Source organism: Typopeltis vanoorti, chromosome 7, assembly GCF_054136105.1.
Source record: "Typopeltis vanoorti isolate ZY-2024b chromosome 7, IOZ_Tvanoo_1.0, whole genome shotgun sequence".
NCBI lineage: Eukaryota > Metazoa > Arthropoda > Arachnida > Uropygi > Thelyphonidae > Typopeltis > Typopeltis vanoorti.
In genome coordinates, this window is record NC_143555.1 from 75,498,265 (window position 1) to 75,519,138 (window position 20,874).

Here is a 20,874-nt window from a genome sequence, read left to right on the forward strand (position 1 = left end):
ATTGAATTACAGACCAATCACCATCTCAGGAGTAGTGGTAAAAGTATTGGAAAAGTTGGTTAAAGACAAAATTCAAGAATGGGTGGATCAGGATATGATACTCTATAGAGGCCAACATGGTTTTGTTAAAGGTAGATCCTGCCTTAGCAATCTATTAACTATCCATAATAGAATAACATCAGAGTTGGACAAAGGAACTGGCTACACAGTGGTACTTCTGGATTTTGCTAAGGCTTTTGACAGGATACCCCATAGAACACTGTTACGCAAATTGGAGCAGATGGGAATGGATATTAAATTGGTGATATGGATAGGAGAATGGCTCAGGGAGAGATACCATAAGGTGGTGTATGGAGGAGCCGAGTCCAGAATGAGGCAGGTGACCAGTGGTGTGCCTCAGGGCTCTGTGCTTGGGCCAATGTTGTTTAATTTGTATATAAATGATATAGGAAACGGCTTAAAGGGAGATATTCAGTTGTTTGCTGATGATGCAAAGTTGTGTAGTGCAATAAAAAATCAAGCTGATGTTGAAAGTTTGCAGGAGGATTTAAATAAGCTGGTAAAATGGGCAAAAGAAAATGGATGTCAGTTTAATGTGGAAAAGTGTAAAGTCTTGCATTTTGGGATTAAAAGATTACCAGCTGTGTACTACATAGATGGAAAGGTACTCCAAGAGATTGATGAGGCTAGGGACTTAGGGGTATTGGTAGATAAGGAGATGAAGTTCAGAGGACACATTGCTAAGGTGTCCAAGATTGCACATAGGATTACTTGGTTGTTGAGGAACACACTGACATCCAGAGATAAAGAGGTTATTATTCCCCTTTATAAAGCATTGATACTTCCACATTTGGATTACTGTGCTCAGGTCTGGTCACCTGGATTCCTTGGAGATGAGGAGGCTGTGGAGAGGGTTCAGAGAAGAGTGACCAAGTTGGTGAGTGATATAAAAAATGCTCCCTACATTGATAGATTGAGAGCTTGTGGATTGCAGAGATTGGCTGATAGGCGAAGAAGAGGGGATATGATAGAAACATTCAAATTACTAAAAGGTTTTTATAGGATTGATGCAGGGGAAATGTTTCAGCTGTGTGATAGTGATGGAAGAACAAGAGGTCATCTCTGGAAATTAAAGAAGAGTGTGGTTAACAAAGGTGTCAGAACAAGGTTTTTTGCCTGGAGGGTGGTGAATGAGTGGAATTCATTGCCTGACTTTGTTGTGAGCTCTTCATCTGTAAATGAATTCAAGAAGAGATATGACAGATATTGTTTTGCTAGTTTGGGTCTCCCGCGATGAGTCTACTGACTCCATGGAGATACCCGTAATAATAATAATAATAAATAATAATAATAAAATCCAAAATCAATATATAAAGGCTTGGTTGTAAGAAAGATTACAAAAAAGAGAGAGAAGTTATCTTAGAGAGAGAGAAAAAAGCTAATTAGAAAAGGATTTGATAATGATTGTAGCATCCAAGAAGAAGGCCAAAAAGAGATGGTGATGGTTCCTTGAGAAAAAGATAAGGAGTTACTGAAAATTATATCCAATATAGTTGAATTCAACTGAATCCATATCCTAACATAGACTGCTGAAAAGAAAAAGAATCTTCATTTATGAGAGAATATCATATCTGAGGCTGTCTTCTGTTTGGCATCTCTTTATTGCAGGACAGATAACCTAGTTAACTTCAACACCTCAAAAAAAAGTTCTTATTTCTTGATGAGGAGGATCTTTTTACTTATCCTTGTCCAAATTTTCTAAGTGTCACAGATAAGATTACGATTAAGTATAGATTATTTCCATATTCATTCATTTTGAATATATACATTCACACACATTGTTCCCAAAAGTATAAAATATTTTGATATCTATATTTCTCTGAATTTTTTGGTGTTTCCTGTATGATTTCATACAGGAAACATTGGAAAAAAAAACAGTACATTTAATCAAAAATTCTTCTTCTTCCTAACATGGATTTTAGGCCAAGTGGCCAGTTTCGGTCTCATTCCATCTCTTGGTCTTCCGATTCTTCTTTTTCCACTTATTTTGTATTTATATAATATTTTTGGTAGTCTGCTGTTGTCCATTCGATTTAAATGTTCTAGCCATTTTTGTTTATACTTTCTTATGTAGTAGTTAATTGATTTTATTTTCAGGGATTGTAAGATTTCTTCATTTGTTTTATGGTCCCACTTGGTATATCCAGCTGTTTTTCTGAGAAACTTCATTTCTGCTGTTTGAATTCGTTTTTCATCTTTCCTTTTTTATGGTCTATGTTTTGCTTCCATATAGTAGAGTTAGTCTTGACAAGACATTATATAGTCTGATTCTAGTGTGTTTTTGTACTAGGGATGGCTTAAATATACTATTTATTATGCCATTTACTTTGACAAAGTTTGATATTTTGGTGTCTATGTCCTTTTCTTCTTCGTATGATAAATCACATCCTAAGTATCTGAAAGTATTTCCTTGTTCTAATATTTTATTATCTATCACTATTTTACTTTTTATTGGGTTTTCTTCTTTGAATGCCATTATTTTTGTTTTTTCTTTAGATATTGTCATATTATATTGTTTTGAGATATCATTTAATGATCTTTGTAAATCATGTTGTGGTGTAGCTAATACTATTTAATCAAAAATTAAAAACATGAATAACTTAAATTTTGCTTTAGATTTTCCATATGTGTGTACTAAAGTTCATATTTCACAAATTTTGTTTTTTGAATATTTTTATTTAGAGGTCCATGGAAACTTACCAAACAGATCTTAAAGGATGAAGGTTTAGCAGGGCTGTTTCGAGGTTTGACATCAACTTTTGCCAGAGAAATGCCAGGTTATTTCTTTTTTTTTGGCGGTTATGAAACATCGCGAATGCTTCTTACTCCATCTGGCAAAACTAAAGATGAAATAGGTAAGAAGTTGGAACAAATGAATTATATAATGAATACCCTGCTGTTAAAAGATATATATATATATATATATATATATATATATTTCATCCCACTATATATATATATATATATATAGTGGGATGGGGAAAGGACAAATTTTAAAAAATTCTCTGAGGAGTACGGTATCTTTATGGCTCTAGCACATCAGGAGGGGGGGGGGGAGTAGAATGTAAACCATTTGAAGTTAGATATCCTAGTGTAAATCACATTGGTTTATCTGTTATTATTTATACAGTGAACCCTGTATTATCTAAATAGCTTAGGAAAATGTCTTCAGATATGGATTTTGAGGCCTCTAGATCGATGCTTTCCCATGATGCAGAAGCATGTAGTGAAGCAGTGCCATCATGTTTTGGATTTGTGAATTGTGCTGTCACAATGCAAGTGCTCTTGGTCACATCACAAATGCATTAACAAACTATACACTTCAAGTTATCTTGGCAGTAAAGAAATATACTACATGTGTACCGCTTCTGGAGGTAGTGGGATATTAGTTCACTGTTACTGTGGCAAGGTTGTAGGAGCCCATGTGATAGATAATTGCATTTTCCAAAAATAAGTTCCCTGTAACAATTTAATGGTATGAAACATAATTCTAGCATCAGCAAGTAAGGAAGTAGTAAAATAAACCACATGATGTGATAACATAAAAAATTTAAGGGACTATTTTATGCAGCGTAAGCCTATAGTATAAATGGTAAGAAAAGCCAGAAATGTAGCTTATACCACTACTTCCAAAATAACCTGAAAAAGAGTATAGTAATTTATGACTATAAATTACTATACTCTTTTTCATACAAAAAAAACAATTATTTATTCTGAAAGAAAAAGAAGCCTGAACTATATTTTTATTTGTAATATGAAATTAGTTCTTTTTAAATTAATACAGAATGCTTACAACATCAAATACACAAAAGAAACTGAGATGGAGGGGGGGGGGAGAAAGAAACATCACCTCCATTTTCCATTTAGTGAAGTAAGAGCAAACCAAAGTTTGCATTACAAAATGTGAAATTTTTCTGCAAGCAAGAGTGTGATAGTTATTGCTGCCATCTTACTCTATATGGCAACCTCATGTTCATATTTGGTTAAGAAATGCAGGTAGTTCTCACGTTATGAATTCCCACTTTACAAATTTTTGGATTGGAATTTTTATTTTAAATTTTGCGCAGCAAAGGCAATTAGGGACATATACGGAGAATTATGCAGTATGTGACGTAATGATCAGTTAGAACGAGCCTCAGTCACTCACGAGTCTTGGCAACATGAGTGTGTTATTCACAGTCTTCTTCAATTACACCTGATTTTTTTTTTTTTTTTTAGGAATTAATAAAGATACTCTCCCAGTAATATGGAAGGTAAATAAGAAGGCTTGGCTCATGGATTCCCTATTTGAAGATTAGCTTATGCATCACTTTGTTCCTGCAGTGAAACTTTGTTGTGAAAAAAAACAAATTCCATTTAAAGTGCTTCTGATAATTGACAATGCACCCAGCCATCCCTCATCAGTAGCTTACATTTGCCCTAATGTAAAAGTAGTCTTTTCATGTCCAAATACAACTTCTCTTTTACAACCAATGGATCAGAGAGTGATTGTGATGTTGATTACAATCACACTATCTTATTACAAAGCACATTATCTCAAAGAGACTTTTGAAAAGTTAATAGAAGCAACTGATAAAAATGGAAACTTTTTTATCAAACAGTTTTGCAAGAGATTCAACATTTTAGACACAATTTAGGTAATGCAGAGTGCCTGGTATAATGTTTCTGAAAAAACTATGAAAGGAGTATAGCATAAACTTTGTCCTCAGTTTAATGATAATTTCGAAGGCTTTGAAGATCCAACAAAGATTAAATTCTGAAACTCAAGTGATCTTAACATGTTCATTGCCAAGCTGAAAATTGGAATTTCGTGTGGTGGTGGCCAAATTTTTTTATTTAGTTTTTATTGTGCTCAAAATAAGTTAAATATATTATTTATATGCTTTTATTATTATGTACATAGGATTTATGTACTCTAAATATCTATTACGCGATATCGCGTGATATGTAATTCGGTCAAATAAGTTATATATTTTACAAATAAAAAACATTTAAATATAACAATTATAACTTTAATTATCAGTCTTTTATAATCACATAGAATTTTTAAAAATAACGTACAAATAGAAAAAAATAATTATCAAAAATCAACATTTATAGGGAACTTACTAAAAAAAAAAAAAACAGTACTCAAAATAAATAAAAACCAAACTTCAAGCACACTAAATCAACGAATAACTAAACAAAATCGTCGCCTTGTCCGAACGCCGCCACTGTGCGCACTGGCTAACATAAACAATAGACAATGGCTGGCGGCCATCCCCACTCCACGAAGGTCGATCCCTTCCCTAGTGGCCAATATAAATATTACGTGCCGTTTCGCTGTGGCCACTATACTATCCCGCACAGAAACTTGACAGCGACGTTCACGCGATAACGCGTGATCAGCCGTCAGGTGAGAGCTCGCATCGCGCGATATCGGGCGATTGGCAATGAATGTGTTAAGTATGGCTAACCAGTTGCAAAAGGTGGTGATAATGAGCTGCTTCAATCTCACACTGTGACACTCTCACCCAATGATCTCCTTGAGTTAGAGGAACAAGAAAGAAACAAAGAAGATAACGAATATGAAGCTCCAACTTGGTTTTTCACTTTAAAAGGCCTAGAAGAAGCAGTTAAACTTCTTGAAAAAGCTCAAGCAATCTTTGAATCAGTTCAAATCTTTGATTTAGTAAACTTTCCTGTGAAAGGAATAATGCTAACCTAACCTATTTTAAATGAAAAAAAGCGAAAGTCAATGAAGCAGATGATACTTGAGGCCTTCTTTGGAAAAAAAAGATGCACCAGAGTTTCCTAATATATCTCCTACTACCTCAACGGCTGCCATTTCACCTGGTGATATAGAAATGAGCTAATTTTTTTTTTTTTTTTCAAAGAATCTTTTTTTAATTTAAAATTTTTCTTATGCTATTTTTTAAATATGTAAATCTTTGGCCAGTAAAGTCTTTCCTTATTATTTAATATTCATTTTATATTTTATATATTCTTTCTTACGAACGTAACTCTTGCTTATAGCATTATTTCTAAGGCAAATAAACTCTCGCTTTAAGAATTATGAACAGTCGCAAGGAACCAATTAATTCATAAAGGCAGGAACTACCTGTATTATTCTTCTTTGAGAAACTTTTGCCAGTTGCACAAATTAAATTGATAAATATGGTAATGTGCCAGCAGTAACTTTTGTGCACAGTTCATATATGCCCTCTTGGGGAGGGGAGGGGAGGGCACTTTCCATTTCATAGTGCATACTTTGAATTTGGTTTGCTGCTGCTTTGCTAAATGTAAGCCAATGGAAGTAATGGTGATCATGCCTCAGTTTCCTTTGGATGTGCATATTCATTTACATGCAGGTTTTGAGAAGAGTGGGAATTAAAGCACTCATCCCAGCGAGAATAATTTTTGTTCTTAGATCAGAAAAACGGATGCAACAATCAGACCATGGAAATGAGGCATAGAAATCCCAAAGGTCATCCTAATTGGTGCTGTTGTTGTTGTTGTGCCACAGGATATGCTGTAAAATTTTTGATTGTTTCTTTTGTTCTGTAATTTATTTATGTTTTTGTATGTTTGTTCTTATAATTTAATTATTTTCATTCCTTTGACTGCACTAATTTAAAGGCATTCTTGCCTACCTTAAGTTTAGTCCTCTATACCAAATTGATTGCACTATCTCACAAAGCTTATCTACACTACAATGCTACCCTCTATCTTAATTTTCAGCTCCTCCTATCTTCCTGCTCTTGCCCTTTGTTCCTACCGCACGTATAGTAGACCCTAAATATAGTTATCGCTGGTTATACAATTGCAGTATATTCAATTTCTCGCACTCTTCAGTCATCAAATTCCTGATATACCCTCAAGAGGAGTGGTGTACAGGATATGACAGTACTACATGAAAAATTTACATCATTACTAACTTTCTATCTACAATTTTCCTCCAAATCAGTCTGTTACCTATCAAGACTCCAATATTATCAGGTCTTATATTTCTTCTTCTAAGGCACTTTTTACCATATCAATCCACCTATGTCTTGGTTTTCCTCTGGGTCTTTTTCCTGCCAAACTTGCAGAGAACACTTGTTTTGCTAATCTTTCCTTTCCCATTCTGTTAATGCATTCCTAGATGATGACAATGTCAAGTTCTTTCCGAATATCCTCGTTAATATGATATTACCATTGATGCCATCTGTACATGCCCCTAATCTTTCTCATGAGTTGCATATTTGCGATCTCTAGTCTTTGTTAGAGTGTATTACTTCTAACCCAACTCTCAGATCCATAAGTTAAAATTGATTTGACCACTGTTTTGTATACAGCTAATTTAGTGTTTTGGCTAATTTCTCTCTTATATGTATAAATTTATTCAGTTGACTTCCTACCATACCAGCTTTGTTGATTCTGTTGTCTATTTCCATATTTAATTTACCATCTTCACAAAAAATCGTGCCTAAGTAGCTGAAATATTTTACTTGTTCTATAGGTTCTCTATTCACCATGCAGTTGATATTTTCAATGCTTCTGCCTATTTTCATTGTCTTTATCTTTTTAATGCTGACTTTCATACCATATCTATTACAACAGTTATTCAATTTAATCAGGGAATTTTGCAGACTTGTAGCAGATTTATTTAGAAGTATAACATCATCTGCTTAAGGGTCAAAGCTGTATAACTGAGAGGAGACCTCCACATAGTCTTTAAAGGAACACGGAGAACCGACCAAGGCTTCTAACCTAATGTCCAATCCTCACCTTCTCGTGGTGCACCCTGTTGGGTATCTACCTGGATACAGAACGAACGAGGATGGGCTGGCAATTTGGGATTTAGCTGACCAAATTGTATTCTTATTGACTTAAACCAATATACAAAATGATGGTACAACATGACAAAATTTCATAGCGGCTGGAGCGTTGCCAGGTTACACAAGGCCCCCTTTGTTTACACCAGGGGAACTAGGGTGAACAGTGAAAAGTCAGCTACTGGAACAAATCTGAAAGCACACCCAAACTCAACATCACCAGAGTTAAAGATCGGTACTATCAACATAAGAAACCTGAATGGCAAAGAAATGGAGCTAGCTGAGGAATGAGATAAGTACCAGATCGACATAATAGGGGTGACCGAAACAAAAAAGACAAAAACTGGTGAGATCTTTCTGAGCAATAAATACAAAATGTTATATTCAGGCAATAACAATCAAGGAAAAGAAGGAGTAGCCATAGTATTCAAAACAAAATACGAGGCTAATCTTCTTGAATTGCATGCAGTCTCAAGTAGAGTGATGTGGGCAAATATCAGAATGATGAATTCGACAATGAGACTTATTTGTGCCTATGGTCCCACAGGAGGTTCTACCAAGGTAGAAGTGGAAGAATTTTTTGATGCTTTAGAAAAAGCAACTGACACAGTGAAAAAGGAAAAGTTGGTCATTGTTGGGGATCTAAATAGCAGAGTAGGAAATGATTGTCAGACATACAAAAATATTTTGGGAAAATTTGGAGAAAAGAGCAAAGCTAATAATAATGGCAATACCTGTTGGATTTCTGCTCAGGACATGGACTGGTTATTACTAACGCCATGTTCCAACATAGAAATGTGCACAAATTCACATGGAGAGAACAGGCAAAGAATAAGAAAAGTCTCATTGACTATGTTATTGTTGATAGTGATGTTTTCTCCCTGGTGCTGGAGAGTGTACAGAGGATTTGAAATTGGAAGTGATCACTATTTAGTCTTCAGCATGATAAAACTGAATTTCATATTGAAAAGAATAACATGTAAGAAAGTTTTAAAGCGAATAAAAGTTGAACAGGTGTGAACTGCAGACTAAAATACACAAAGCTTATTGAAGAAAAAATGAAAGAGTTTGAGAACAGGAATCAAACCATGGAGATTCAGTGGCAAACTTTGAAGAACTGATTGATTCAGCCAGAGAGGCATTTGGTTAGGTTGTCTGCAAGGATAGAAAAATCAGAACTCCATGGTGGATACAGGAAGTTAAAGAAGCAGTGAAGGAAAAGAAGAAAGCATATCAAAAGTTTCTGGCAAATAAGTCAGCTTGTGCTTTTAGAGAATACAGAGACAAATGTGAGAAAACTAAGCACTGTGTAAAACTAGCTAAACAAAAGTCATGGGAGGACTTTGGCAAGAACATAGAAAATAAATATCAAGAAGGTGGCAAAATATTCTGGAGGTTGTTGAAGAAGCTTAGAAATGGAGGAAAGAGTGCTATAAAAGGAGTTAGAGATGATAAAGGTGACATGAAAACAGGAGAAAAAAGATATCCTTGAAGTATGGAGAAATTACTTTGAAAAATTGCTAAATGAAACAAGCAGTGATAGCACAGTGGTAAAAAACACTCAACAGGCATACAGTCATGAATACATATCCATACTTGAAGTAGAAAAAGCCATCAAAATGCTTGAAATGTGGAAAGGCAGCAGGAGTAGATGATATTCGACCAGAAATGCTGAAGTATGTTGATATAAAAGTCTTACAGTGGCTGCACTGCATAGTTCAAGAGGCCTGGACAGAGGTACAAATTCCCGATGATTGGAGTAGAACTCTCATAGTATCCATATATAAAAAGGGAAATAAAACTGAATGTGGGAATTACAGAGGTATTTCCCAACTGAGTGTTCCTGGTAAGATTTATGTATACTTGAGAATTGGTTGAGAAGAATTGTGAAAGAAAAGCTTGGTGAAGAACAAGCTGGATTCAGGCCAAATAAAGGTTGTCAGGATCAGATCTTCACTTTACGACAAACAGTTGAGAAATCATGGGAAGATAACAAAGATCTGTATTTAAGTTTTGTCGATTTGGAAAGGCATATGACAAAGTGCCAAGAGAGAGAAGCTATTCAATACGTTACAGTTATATGGTGTCAATGGAAAATTATGTCAATCAATACTTTGTCTTTATTTGAGTTGTAAGTCAGCAGTTAGAATTGAAGGTAGTACAGGAAGATGGTTTAACGTTAAATCTGGTGTAAGACAAGGATGTACATTATCCCCTCGGTTATTCATTATCTATGTGGATCACATTATGAATGATAGTGGTATTAAATATGATATCAGAATTGGAGATGTTGATGTCAGCTCCTTGCTTTATGCAGACCATGTTATACTTCTAAATAAATCCGCTACAAGTTTGCAAGATTCCCTGACTAATTTAATAATTGTTGTAATAGGTATGATATGAAGGTCAGCAATAAAAAGACAAAGACAATGAAAATAGGTAGTATCGTTAAAAACGTAAACTGCGTTGTGAACGGAGAACCTGTGGAACAAGTAAAACATTTCAGCTACTTAGGAACGATTTTTAGTGAAGATGGTAAATTAAATATGGAAATAGACAACAGAATCAACAAAGCTGGTATGGTAGGAAGTCAATTGAATAAATTCATATGGAATAAGAGAGAAATTAGTTGGAACACTAAATTAGCGGTATACAAGACAGTATTCAAACCAGTTTTAACTTATGGATCTGAGAGCTGGGCCAGAAGTAAAACACATGACCAAAGAGTAGAGACTGCAGATATAAGAGTCCTGAGAAATATTAGAGGCATGAACAGATGGCATCAATGGTAATATCATATTAAATACGAGGATATTAGTTAAGAACTTGACATTGTCAGCATCCAGGAATGTGTTAGTAGAGCTAACCTGAGATGGTATGGTCACTTAAACAGAATGGGCAAGGAAAGATTAGCAAAAACAAGTGTTCTCTGCCAGGTTGGCAGGAAAATGACCCAGAGGAAGACCAAGATATTGGTGGATTGATACGATACAGTGTGCCTTAGATGATAGAAATATAAGATCTGATAATGTTGGAGTCTTAACAAGTAACAGACTGATTTGGAGGCAAATTGTAGATAGGAAGTTAGTAAATGATGTAAATTTTTCATGTAGTACTATCATATCCTGTACACCCTTGAGGGTACATGTCAGGAAATTGATGATGACATCATCTGCTTAAAGAAAAGAGCTGAGATTTACATCTCCAATTTTGATATCAGGTTTAATACTACTTTCCTTCATAATGTGATCCATATAGATAATGAATAACAGAGGGGATAATGTACATCCTTGTCTCACTCCAGATTTAACATTAAACCATCTTCCTGTACTTCCTTCAATTCTAACTGCTGACTTAACTCAAATAAAGACTAAGTATTGCTTGATATAATGCCCCATTAACAGCATATAACTGTAGCGTTTTGAATAGCTTCTCTCTCTCTCTCTCTCTCTCTCTCAGCACCCTGTCATATGCCGTTTCCAGAACTACAAAACTTAGATACAGATCTTGGTTATATTCCCATGATATCTCAACTATCTGTTGTAAGATTAAAATCTGATCCTGAAAGCCTCTATGTGGCCTGAATCCAGCTTGTTCTTCACCAAGCTTCTCATCCACAATCCTTCTCAACCGTTTCTCAAGTATACTTGCATATATCTTACCTGGCACACTTAGTAGGGAAATATCTCTGTAATTCTCACATTCAATTTAATTCCCTTTTTATATATGAGTACTATGAGAGCTCTACTCCAGTCATCTGGAATTCGTCCCTTTGTCCAGGCATTCTGAACTATACAGTGCAACCACTGTAAGACTTTTATACTTCCATACTTGAGCATTTGTGGTCGAATATCATCTATTCCTTCTGCCTTTCTACATTTCAGGCTTTTGATGGCTTTTTCTACTTCAAGTATGGATGTGTATTCCTGACTGTATGCCTGTTGAGTGTTTTTCACCACTGTGCTGTCATCACTGCTTGTTTCATTTAGCAATTTTTCGAAGTAATTACTCCATACTTCAAGGATATCTTTTTTCTCCTGTTTTCATTTCACCTTTATCATCTCTAATTCCTTTTACAGCACTCTTTCCTCCATTTCTGAGCGTCTTCGACAACTTCCAGAATATCTTGCCGCCTTCTTGATATTCATTGCTTGCCACTGAATCTCCAAGGTTTGGTCCCTGCTCTCAAACTCTCATTTTTTCTTGAATAATATTTGTGTATTTTAGTCTACAGTTCACATCTGAGAGCTGCTCAACTTTTATTCACTCTTCAGTCTGACAAATTTATTTGATTTACAACCTTGCCAGTCGTGCCAAATAATAGAGAGTTAGGAATCAAAGAAGTGGATTAAAGACGATATCTATTCAAATTTCTATTTACCATATAGCAAGTCGTGGCAATATCTAATTAACACACAGGTTTGTAATTTTTTCGGGATAATGCATTGGCAATGATCAGATAAATTGTTGGCCAACAAAGCATTTATTATAAATAAAAAATTGTAATTACAAACTAGACATGTAACTACATTGCACAAATATATCATATACACTACTGAGTATTATACAAATTTAGCCCAGACTCTTGCTTAACAAATATATACAATTATACATGTCTACAATCCAAGAACACTGATATGATGTGCTTACCACAGTGTTTTCTTTATAAACAGTCCTTTACCATGAACAAAGTTTCCATTGGGACATCTCGTATCTTTGCCTTGATCTGGATACTTCTTTCCTTAACTTGGACATTTCTGTATGCTATATACCAAGGGTGGCCAACTATGCGTCCTTTTGGAGCCACGATAAATCCGTTGAGATTTAGAAGAGCCACAACCTTTGACTGATATGATGGTACAAGAATAAGTAAGCGTGCGCATGTCAAGGATGTAACAAGCTTGTAAGAACTGCTTTTGGCTAATTACACATAAAATTTTAAGGAGCTTACTAAGAAAATGGATACAAGGAAGGCCTCTACTAGCAAATAAGTAACTAAAATTATTGTTTCGACTTTAAAATTATTCGAATTGTTCAAAATAGACTTCATTTAATGTATTTCGAATTAAACTTTTTTATTACAGCAATTTTTATCAACCCTGTTTTTCTCTCTGTTCTCTTTTTATTTTGTTCCTCTTTTTTGTTCTCTTTTCTCTTTTTGTTTATTTTTTCCAATAGATCATGAAGAACCACCTGATGTGTGAACACAAGCTGCATGCAGCTCAACAGCCACTCTGTGGCCACCTCTGCTATATACCGTCGCAGTTGTCCTGGCCTGAGTAGCAAACGATATCTTTTTTTTTTCCCTCAGCTGGTGGCTGCCTGTTGTTTACAGTAGTAAACTCAGTAACTGGAGAGACTGATTTTACCTTCGATTTTTATCCATTGGATCCCGGTCAGTCGTGTTTGAGATTGAAGGGAGTGCAGCTTGCTATACTGCGGGATACATTGGTGGACATGCCAATATATCCCGTAGTATAGCAGGCTGCACTCCCTTCTGTACTGCGGGATACATTGGTGGACATGCCTTGGGAACTACCTGGAGAATTTCAGGGAGAAGGACTGTTGACAAAGCTCCAACGATAAACCATGAGTGTAATCTCAGGGTCAAGAGATATAAGCTACCAAGCTCCCAGCAAAGAACTCCCAATCATCTCCTCTTCTCCCTCCCCATCTTTTCTTTTTTTTCCATTTCCTCAGCCCCTTAAAAGTCCCTCTTGTTCTTTGTTTCGACTCCGAAGTGTCCGTGATCATCCTCCGGCATGATGATGTCACTCGTGTTCTCTTTTGCTGGCAGTCTTTGTTTTAGGTGGCTAATGTTTTCAATGTGTTTATCTTATTTCTTCTTTAATCTGGCCAGCTTAATGTCCTTTCTTTTATTTTTTTGCTGACTCACTATACTAATAAGGCATAATCCCTTTCCTCTGTTTTTTAAACATTATAGTTACTCAGGTAATATCGAATACATTACACAAAGTAGTAAATAATCTTGAAATTATAAATTCGTTTTTTCATTGTAAGGCTGAGAACTTTACATACCACCCTAGTATAGTCAGATAAGTTAGTTGAGGTCATTGGACTTTGAATAATGGTGGAAACACCAAATAAAAGCATCAAAGTGAGGCAAGAAATCTTGAGCCAAAGCAGATGATATAAAATTGGTTACAGGTCCAGTAACCTTTAGCATGGATATTAGACTTGACAAATGTGCAAGTCCCACCATTCTTATAAAAAGCAGCATGGAAGATGCAGTGTGGACAGTTGAGGTGAATTGTGGTTACAAAGGATGTTAGTTGTTATTTAGTGGTTAATAACATGTTGAATTTGGATGTAGGAAGTGATAAGAATCATTGATTGTTAGAATTAAGATATCAAATGTTGGTAAAGTTGAAGTTTTTTTATTGCATAGAATTTTTTTAATTTCAATGGCTCAGGAATTTTTTGTGCGGTCTATCATGGTTGTAAGTGAGAAGTAAAAGGAAAATTTAAAGAGTAGGTACATGCAATGAGGATGGATGACTAATGGTCCACTCCCACAGTGGGAGTGCCCCCATGCACACTACTCTATTCAGCCTTCCTCAGGTACAACCTGCAGAGTAAGCAGTGGCAGCATTATTCACCAGCTGATCAGGAAACCTCCAAATGCATTATCGGTTAGATTTGGTTTTATATACTATCTGGTAGCCAACCTGCTTTATTGTATCCTCCATGGAGGAGATACCAACTCCCATGTTAAATAGTTACAGTGTGTGTGGAGAGCATGAGCAGGGAAACCTGCACTACATGTAGGAAGAAAGGAAGGAAAGGATAGAAACTGGAAACCCTACTCTAGAGACAAAATGTCAAAGGCCACATCGTTCCTTCAGTAGAGCCTCTGTGGTGTTGTGTTCCCCTTTCTTAAATTCTATTAATATATGTACTATATGCTGGTTCCTTCCTAAGGATTCACGTGGTACCTCTAAAACACAAAGGAAAAAGGAATTGCCTCAGGGTCGAGCCAAAACTAGCATGGAAAAGTCTTTGAAATCTCACTTCTCTTAAAGCATTAGGAATATTTAAATTTTTTTTGCTGCGCCACCTAAGCTATTAGATTAAGTTAAACATATCGTAATCAAGAAATGATCTCAAAGGTGTACTATAATGACTACTGATTTGCAATCATGACCTATAACATAATCTATTTTCTCCCGTTTAGATTTGTATCTTTTTTTTTTGCAAGTGGTGCATCGGATTCTAATACTCAGACACTCGGATTAAAGATAGCAAAGGTTTATTTGACACATTAATACAATTTACAATACAAAGAAACTCAATCCAAAACTTCAATGGTAATCAGAGAAAATTATAGGTGTCCTTATTAAGCAAGGACATCAAGAAGCAACATCAATATGTTAATTTACAAACTGACAAAACTTGACTGCAATATTCACATTAATCTTCATATCACGTTACTCAGACTAAACCTTCTTAATACTTTCAAAAAAACATACACATTAGTTTAACCTTATAGGAGTTACCTCACTATGCATTCTAATATTAAGGTGCTACAGTCCTGTCTTAATTATATGAAAATCCTCAATTTCCCTTAATTTCGTTTATAACATCTTAATTTTCTTATACACATTATATAGACAAAGAATTTTCAACGTTACCGTACACACTGGTTCTTCATACTTGTTCGTTCAACTTCTGACTGCCGTTCTCTGATCAACCATGCCATAGCACCAACAGATTCATTTAGTCGGTGCTATGGCATGGATTTCTCCGGTCAAAGGTAAGTCCACACGATCCCAGCATAACTAGCCGACTCCAGATATAACAATGGCGTAAGGCGATTCTGCTTCCATGAGGCCTGTTGCCTAGATGCTGAGCCCTTTCCATTAATTGCTTGTCAGTCGAAAACGGGGATGTGTTCTTTCATCGTATGATAAGGAGTGCGTGATCCTGCCAGCTCGTAAGCGGCATATCCTATTACCGCCCTGGACAGAGACGCTCCTCCGTGCAACCGTCTACCCACCAGAATACAGGAGACTACCAGCCAAGAGAGAAGAGGAAAAAAAAAAGCCGTGTGTGTATTGGGGGGGGGGGGGTTTCCTAACCCTTTTATATAATCTTCCCTATCGGCAATCACCGTTACTCATATAGCTCACACAACGTGTATAATTTCTCCCATGTGGGTCTCGTTTTGTATCTTTTTTTTTTTCTTCTGACCACTTGCTTCTATACATGCCGTGGGCATGCGACTGCCTGAGAGCAACCTTTCTTTCTGTCAGCGTGCCCATGCACTTTGAACTTTTGTTCACAGCAGCTTAATGCAAGTCATACTACACAACATTGTATTATCAATTCTAACAAAATATTATTAATTTATAATGCATCACTGGCATTATACAATCAAGTAAATATTCCTTCCTTGAAATATTCACAATCTTTTTTCTTTATAATAATGCAATCTATATTTTACCAGTTTCATACAGCACATACCTAGAAGCAAGCATATTCCCTACAAGGTTTTTCCTGTTATACGATAAAATTAGAATTCTAGGAATCTCAATTTATCAAAGTTTAACAGTAGCTTATTCAGTATAGATGAAGCCCTTTGGTCAGAAAGACATGGGTTCGATTCCCATCTATTATGTGCAGAACCTTTATCTGGCCTATTTTGACTAAAGGTGAGTTAGCTGGTCTCTTACGGAGAGAGAGGGTTTTCTGGGTTTTCCACCTGGAAACTAGTTTTTTCATCACTCAAGCAAACCGGTCCTGTGAACACACATGTATTTACAGTCATAAAAAATATTTAAAAAATATATATTTACAGTCATAAAAAATATAAAAAATATGTAGTAGTATAGCATACCAGCACCTGTGTTGACAGTGACTCATGACATACAGATGTGGTATCATTTTAATTTTCAACATTTCCTGCTAGAAAAGAATGCATACCAGTACCTATTGTTTGACAAGAAAAGCTCTGGCTCAAGTTGTTGCAATGAAGGAAAGCAACAAGAAACTACAGCATTATGTTTCCCAAGATACGTTTGTCATGAAAAAAAAAAAGATGGAAATACAAAAATGGAACTTCAGTAAAAAAAGTTATTAACAAGACTTTCATCATGAAGCAAAACCCTGGCATCGATACATACCATCAGATCACATAACAAAAATTGCAGATACACACAATGTCAATGTCAAATATGAAGACTATCAAGTCATATTAAATGGCATAATAATGGCTTATTAGACATTGATATTGTGTGTATCTAAAGTAAAATGGGAAGGAAGTGGAGATTTTTAGGGTGTGATGAATACTGTGTTATTTATTCTGGATAAGAAAAAGATGTTGGACAATTGAATGGTGAATACTTTACATATCGGTAATAGAATAATCATGGTTTACATAGAATAATCATAAATAGCTGGCAAGCCTGTTATATTTAAAAGTATATATGTCTACATCTGATACAGTAGAAATAGAAAGAATATTTGAGGTAATGTTTGGGTATTAAAGAAGTAATTATTATGTGTGACTTAAATTGTCCAAATATTGATTGGGTAGCTGAGAAAACTCATAAGAAAGAAGAATTTATTGAAAGGTTGCGTGACAACTTTCTTGTCAAAAAGTATTAGATTTGATCATACCATCAGAAGGTGTCTCAGTTAAAAATGTTAGTTTTGCCACTAGTTGGTAGCAGTGATCATGTCATAGTGACTTGGGTAGTAGCAAACTATGTGGATGTTCCAATTAGGGTGGGTTATAAACCAAACTACAATGCTGAAAATTATGACAAACTCAGAGAATATTATCTTTGGTGGTATGGGGGAAAGATATCAGCGATGCATGATAAGTTTTGAAAAAATGCTTAAATAAGTGCAAATCTTATTAAGTAACAGAAGAAGATGATGGTGTGGAAGGAATATTATGAGAATAAGAGCAAGAGGAGTTATATAATGATATATATAAGGGACAGGCCAGGAAAGTTACAAGTATTGTACAGAAATAAAAAGAAATTGGCTGAACAAGGTACAGCCATAATACACAGTGTTACTGCTACATTGGATGAAGAGATGCGAGGTGTATGAAAAGGATGTTAACCTGAATAAGAACTCTGCAACAGGGACAGATGGGATATCAGCATGTATGTTGAAGGAATGTGAATGTTCAGCCAAATCGGCTAGGCCCTGGATGTTTTTGTATAATTTGATTCTTAGTTGAGGAAAGGTAAGAACTCACATACAGAAATGGGTGGGAAAACAATCTGTATCTTGCTGTTCCTTGCAAAGTATAACTTGTTTTTCCATCTTGCTTTTTAAGTGAGTTACGTCTAAGCAATTTGCTTTTATTTTATAATGTTACAACTGAGTTGGATAAAGGTAATTGATACACTATGATACTGTTGGATTTGCTAAGTCATTGTAGGATACCACATGAAAGGCTGTTGTATAAACTGGAGAATGTGAGATTGGAATATAAACTATGGACTTGGATAAGTGGATAGCTGACTGGCAAGTATCAGAAAATAGTAGATGGGGTGGGGAGGGGGGGATAAACCTCCAACAAGTCCTATTGTTTGCTTACTAAATAACTTAAGGAAATTACAATGTACAATAGAATATAATAAAATTAAACTTTAATATATTTCCAATATTTCGGCAACGTCACGTTGCCATCTTCAAAGGAACTTATAATAAAGACGTGCATGCAGGCACTATGGTTTTCCTAAAAGTCCTGATGGTGCCCCTTAGTGGACTATGTAGGTATTCTTGGCACTCTCCCCACACTTGGCCAATTTCTTTATGGAGACCTTCGAAGAGAAAGCCTTAAACTCTGCCCCACAAAAACCTACCATATGGCTTCGCTACGTTGATGATGTGTTCACTGTTTGCTGCATGGCTCTGATACACTCCTCTCCTTCTTAACAGACTTAAACAACCAACACCCCAGAATCAAATTCAACCTGGAAAAAGAGGAAAACAACAGCCTCACTTTCCTAGACACACTAGTCACCCACCAGCCTGATTATTATTATTTGACACCTCCAGGGAGTCCAAGGACTCATCGAGGGACAGTGTGCCAACAGCATCTAACGGAACCTTGGTTTTCTCAGTTTATAGAAAACCCACCCATACAGGCAGATACATTCACCAACAATCCCACCATCTCCCCTCACAACAATACGGAGTTGTTAAGACACTATACATCAGGGCTAAACTAATCTGTTCGAATGACAATGCCGTAACTAATGAACTAAATCACATCCTCAACACTTTCTCAGCCAATGGCTACCCTCTCTCCCTCCCTCCTCCAAAAAATCCAAAAAATATTGAAACCAATAAACCACAACCCCCTTCCCCCCCCCTCACAACAAGGATTACTCTAAATTCATCACCATTCCCTACATCCGAAGCACCTTGAAAAAAATTACCAAAATCCTAAAAAAACATGACTTGACCTCTTGTTACAGACCATATAAAAAATTGTCATCCCTTATCTGCTCCACTAAAGACCAACCACTCCCCCTAGACCTACTTGGTGTATATCAGGTCCCTTGCAGCTGTAAGTTGTCCTACTTTGGCCAAACAGGCAGGACAGCGAATTTCAGAACACAAGGACTACATCCAGTTTCACCAGTGCAGCCACTCTAGTCTTGCAGACCATGCTCTGGATACACGCCACGAATACGGTGGAAGAAAGTCAGAATAATACACCGTAGCAAGTTCAAATTTGAAAGACTTAATGGAATCAGCCTCAACCCTGAGAAACATGCCATACCTCAACAAATTTGGTTGCATGAGACTGTCCCAAATTTGGGAGATTTACATCAGGAGACCTTCAGCCCAACGGCCAAGAATACCTACATAGCCCGCTAGGGGGATACCATCAGGACTTTTAGGAAAACCATAGCTTCCTCTCTTCATTTCTCATTTACTGTGTTTAGTACCTGCGTGCACATGCCTTTATTGTAAGTTCCTTTGAAGATGGCAATGTGACGTTGCTGAAATATTGGAAATATATTAAAGTTTAATTTAATGTATGTTCTATTGTACGTTGTAATTTCCTTAAGTTATTTAGTAAGCAACGTTTAAGCCTTTCTACGAGAAGTCCTATTGTTGTTTAATCTATATATATTAATGATATTGGGAAAGATAGGATCTGATAGGAGTTGAATTATTTGCTGATGATGTAAAGATAGGCAGGGTAATCAGAGATGTTGTTGACATATAGCATTTTATGTTATGAGCACATAACAAAAATTGCAAATACAACTCAGAGGATAATCATGTTGAAATAAACACTAATGTATAAGAATAGGGAGGTCAATTTGCCTCTTTACAAGGCTTTGACATAACTGCCCCTGAACTACTGTGTGCAGATTTGGTCTGCACACAGTAGTTCAGGGTTTGGAGGGGGTTCACTGATATATTAAATCATTCTCTTATATACAGTAACACTGGTCAATTACAGCTCATGCAGAATATAGCAGAATTTAAATAAAAAAACTAATTAAAATATTCTGAAAGCTTTATTTCAGAAGTACAAAATGGATTTAGAAAAGGATGATCATGTATAGACCCAGCCTTTTGCGTGGAAAGGCTGCAAAGAAGAGTTACAAAGATGATATCAGGATTGTAGATTACAAGGATAGATTGAGAGTATGCACACACACACACACACAGACAGGAATAAGAGGGGTGATATGATATAAGAACTTCTTGGAGGAACATCAGTTGTTGAAATTTTTCATTATGTGGAAGGTGGGGAGATGACATGAGGGGTCATCCATGGAAGTTAAGTTTGTGTGCAGTTAAAGGGATGAGTGCTAGATTTTTCTGTCACAGAACTGTGAATGGAACATCTTGCCTATTTGAAATAGTTTTTTTTTTTTTTAAAAAGTGCTTAGCTTTTCTTTAGTGTACAAATGCATTTATAGAAAGTTCATGTCCTACAAACAAGTGTATGAAGAAATGAAAAAAATTGTTTGCAAATGATGCATTTTTACAATAAATGTTTTTAAAAATT

The 20,874-nt window shown here is 35.8% G+C and overlaps 1 protein-coding gene across 1 annotated transcript in view; it reads left to right on the forward strand.

Moving 5' to 3' along the window:
• Positions 1-20,874, forward strand: part of LOC150104789 (mitochondrial ornithine transporter 1-like) — a 182,388-nt gene that overhangs the window by 127,954 nt on the left and 33,560 nt on the right. The window contains exon 4 of the mRNA XM_090395966.1: positions 2,743-2,915. Coding sequence (XP_090252092.1) covers positions 2,743-2,915 — 173 coding nt within the window. The remainder of the gene's footprint in view (positions 1-2,742; positions 2,916-20,874) is intronic.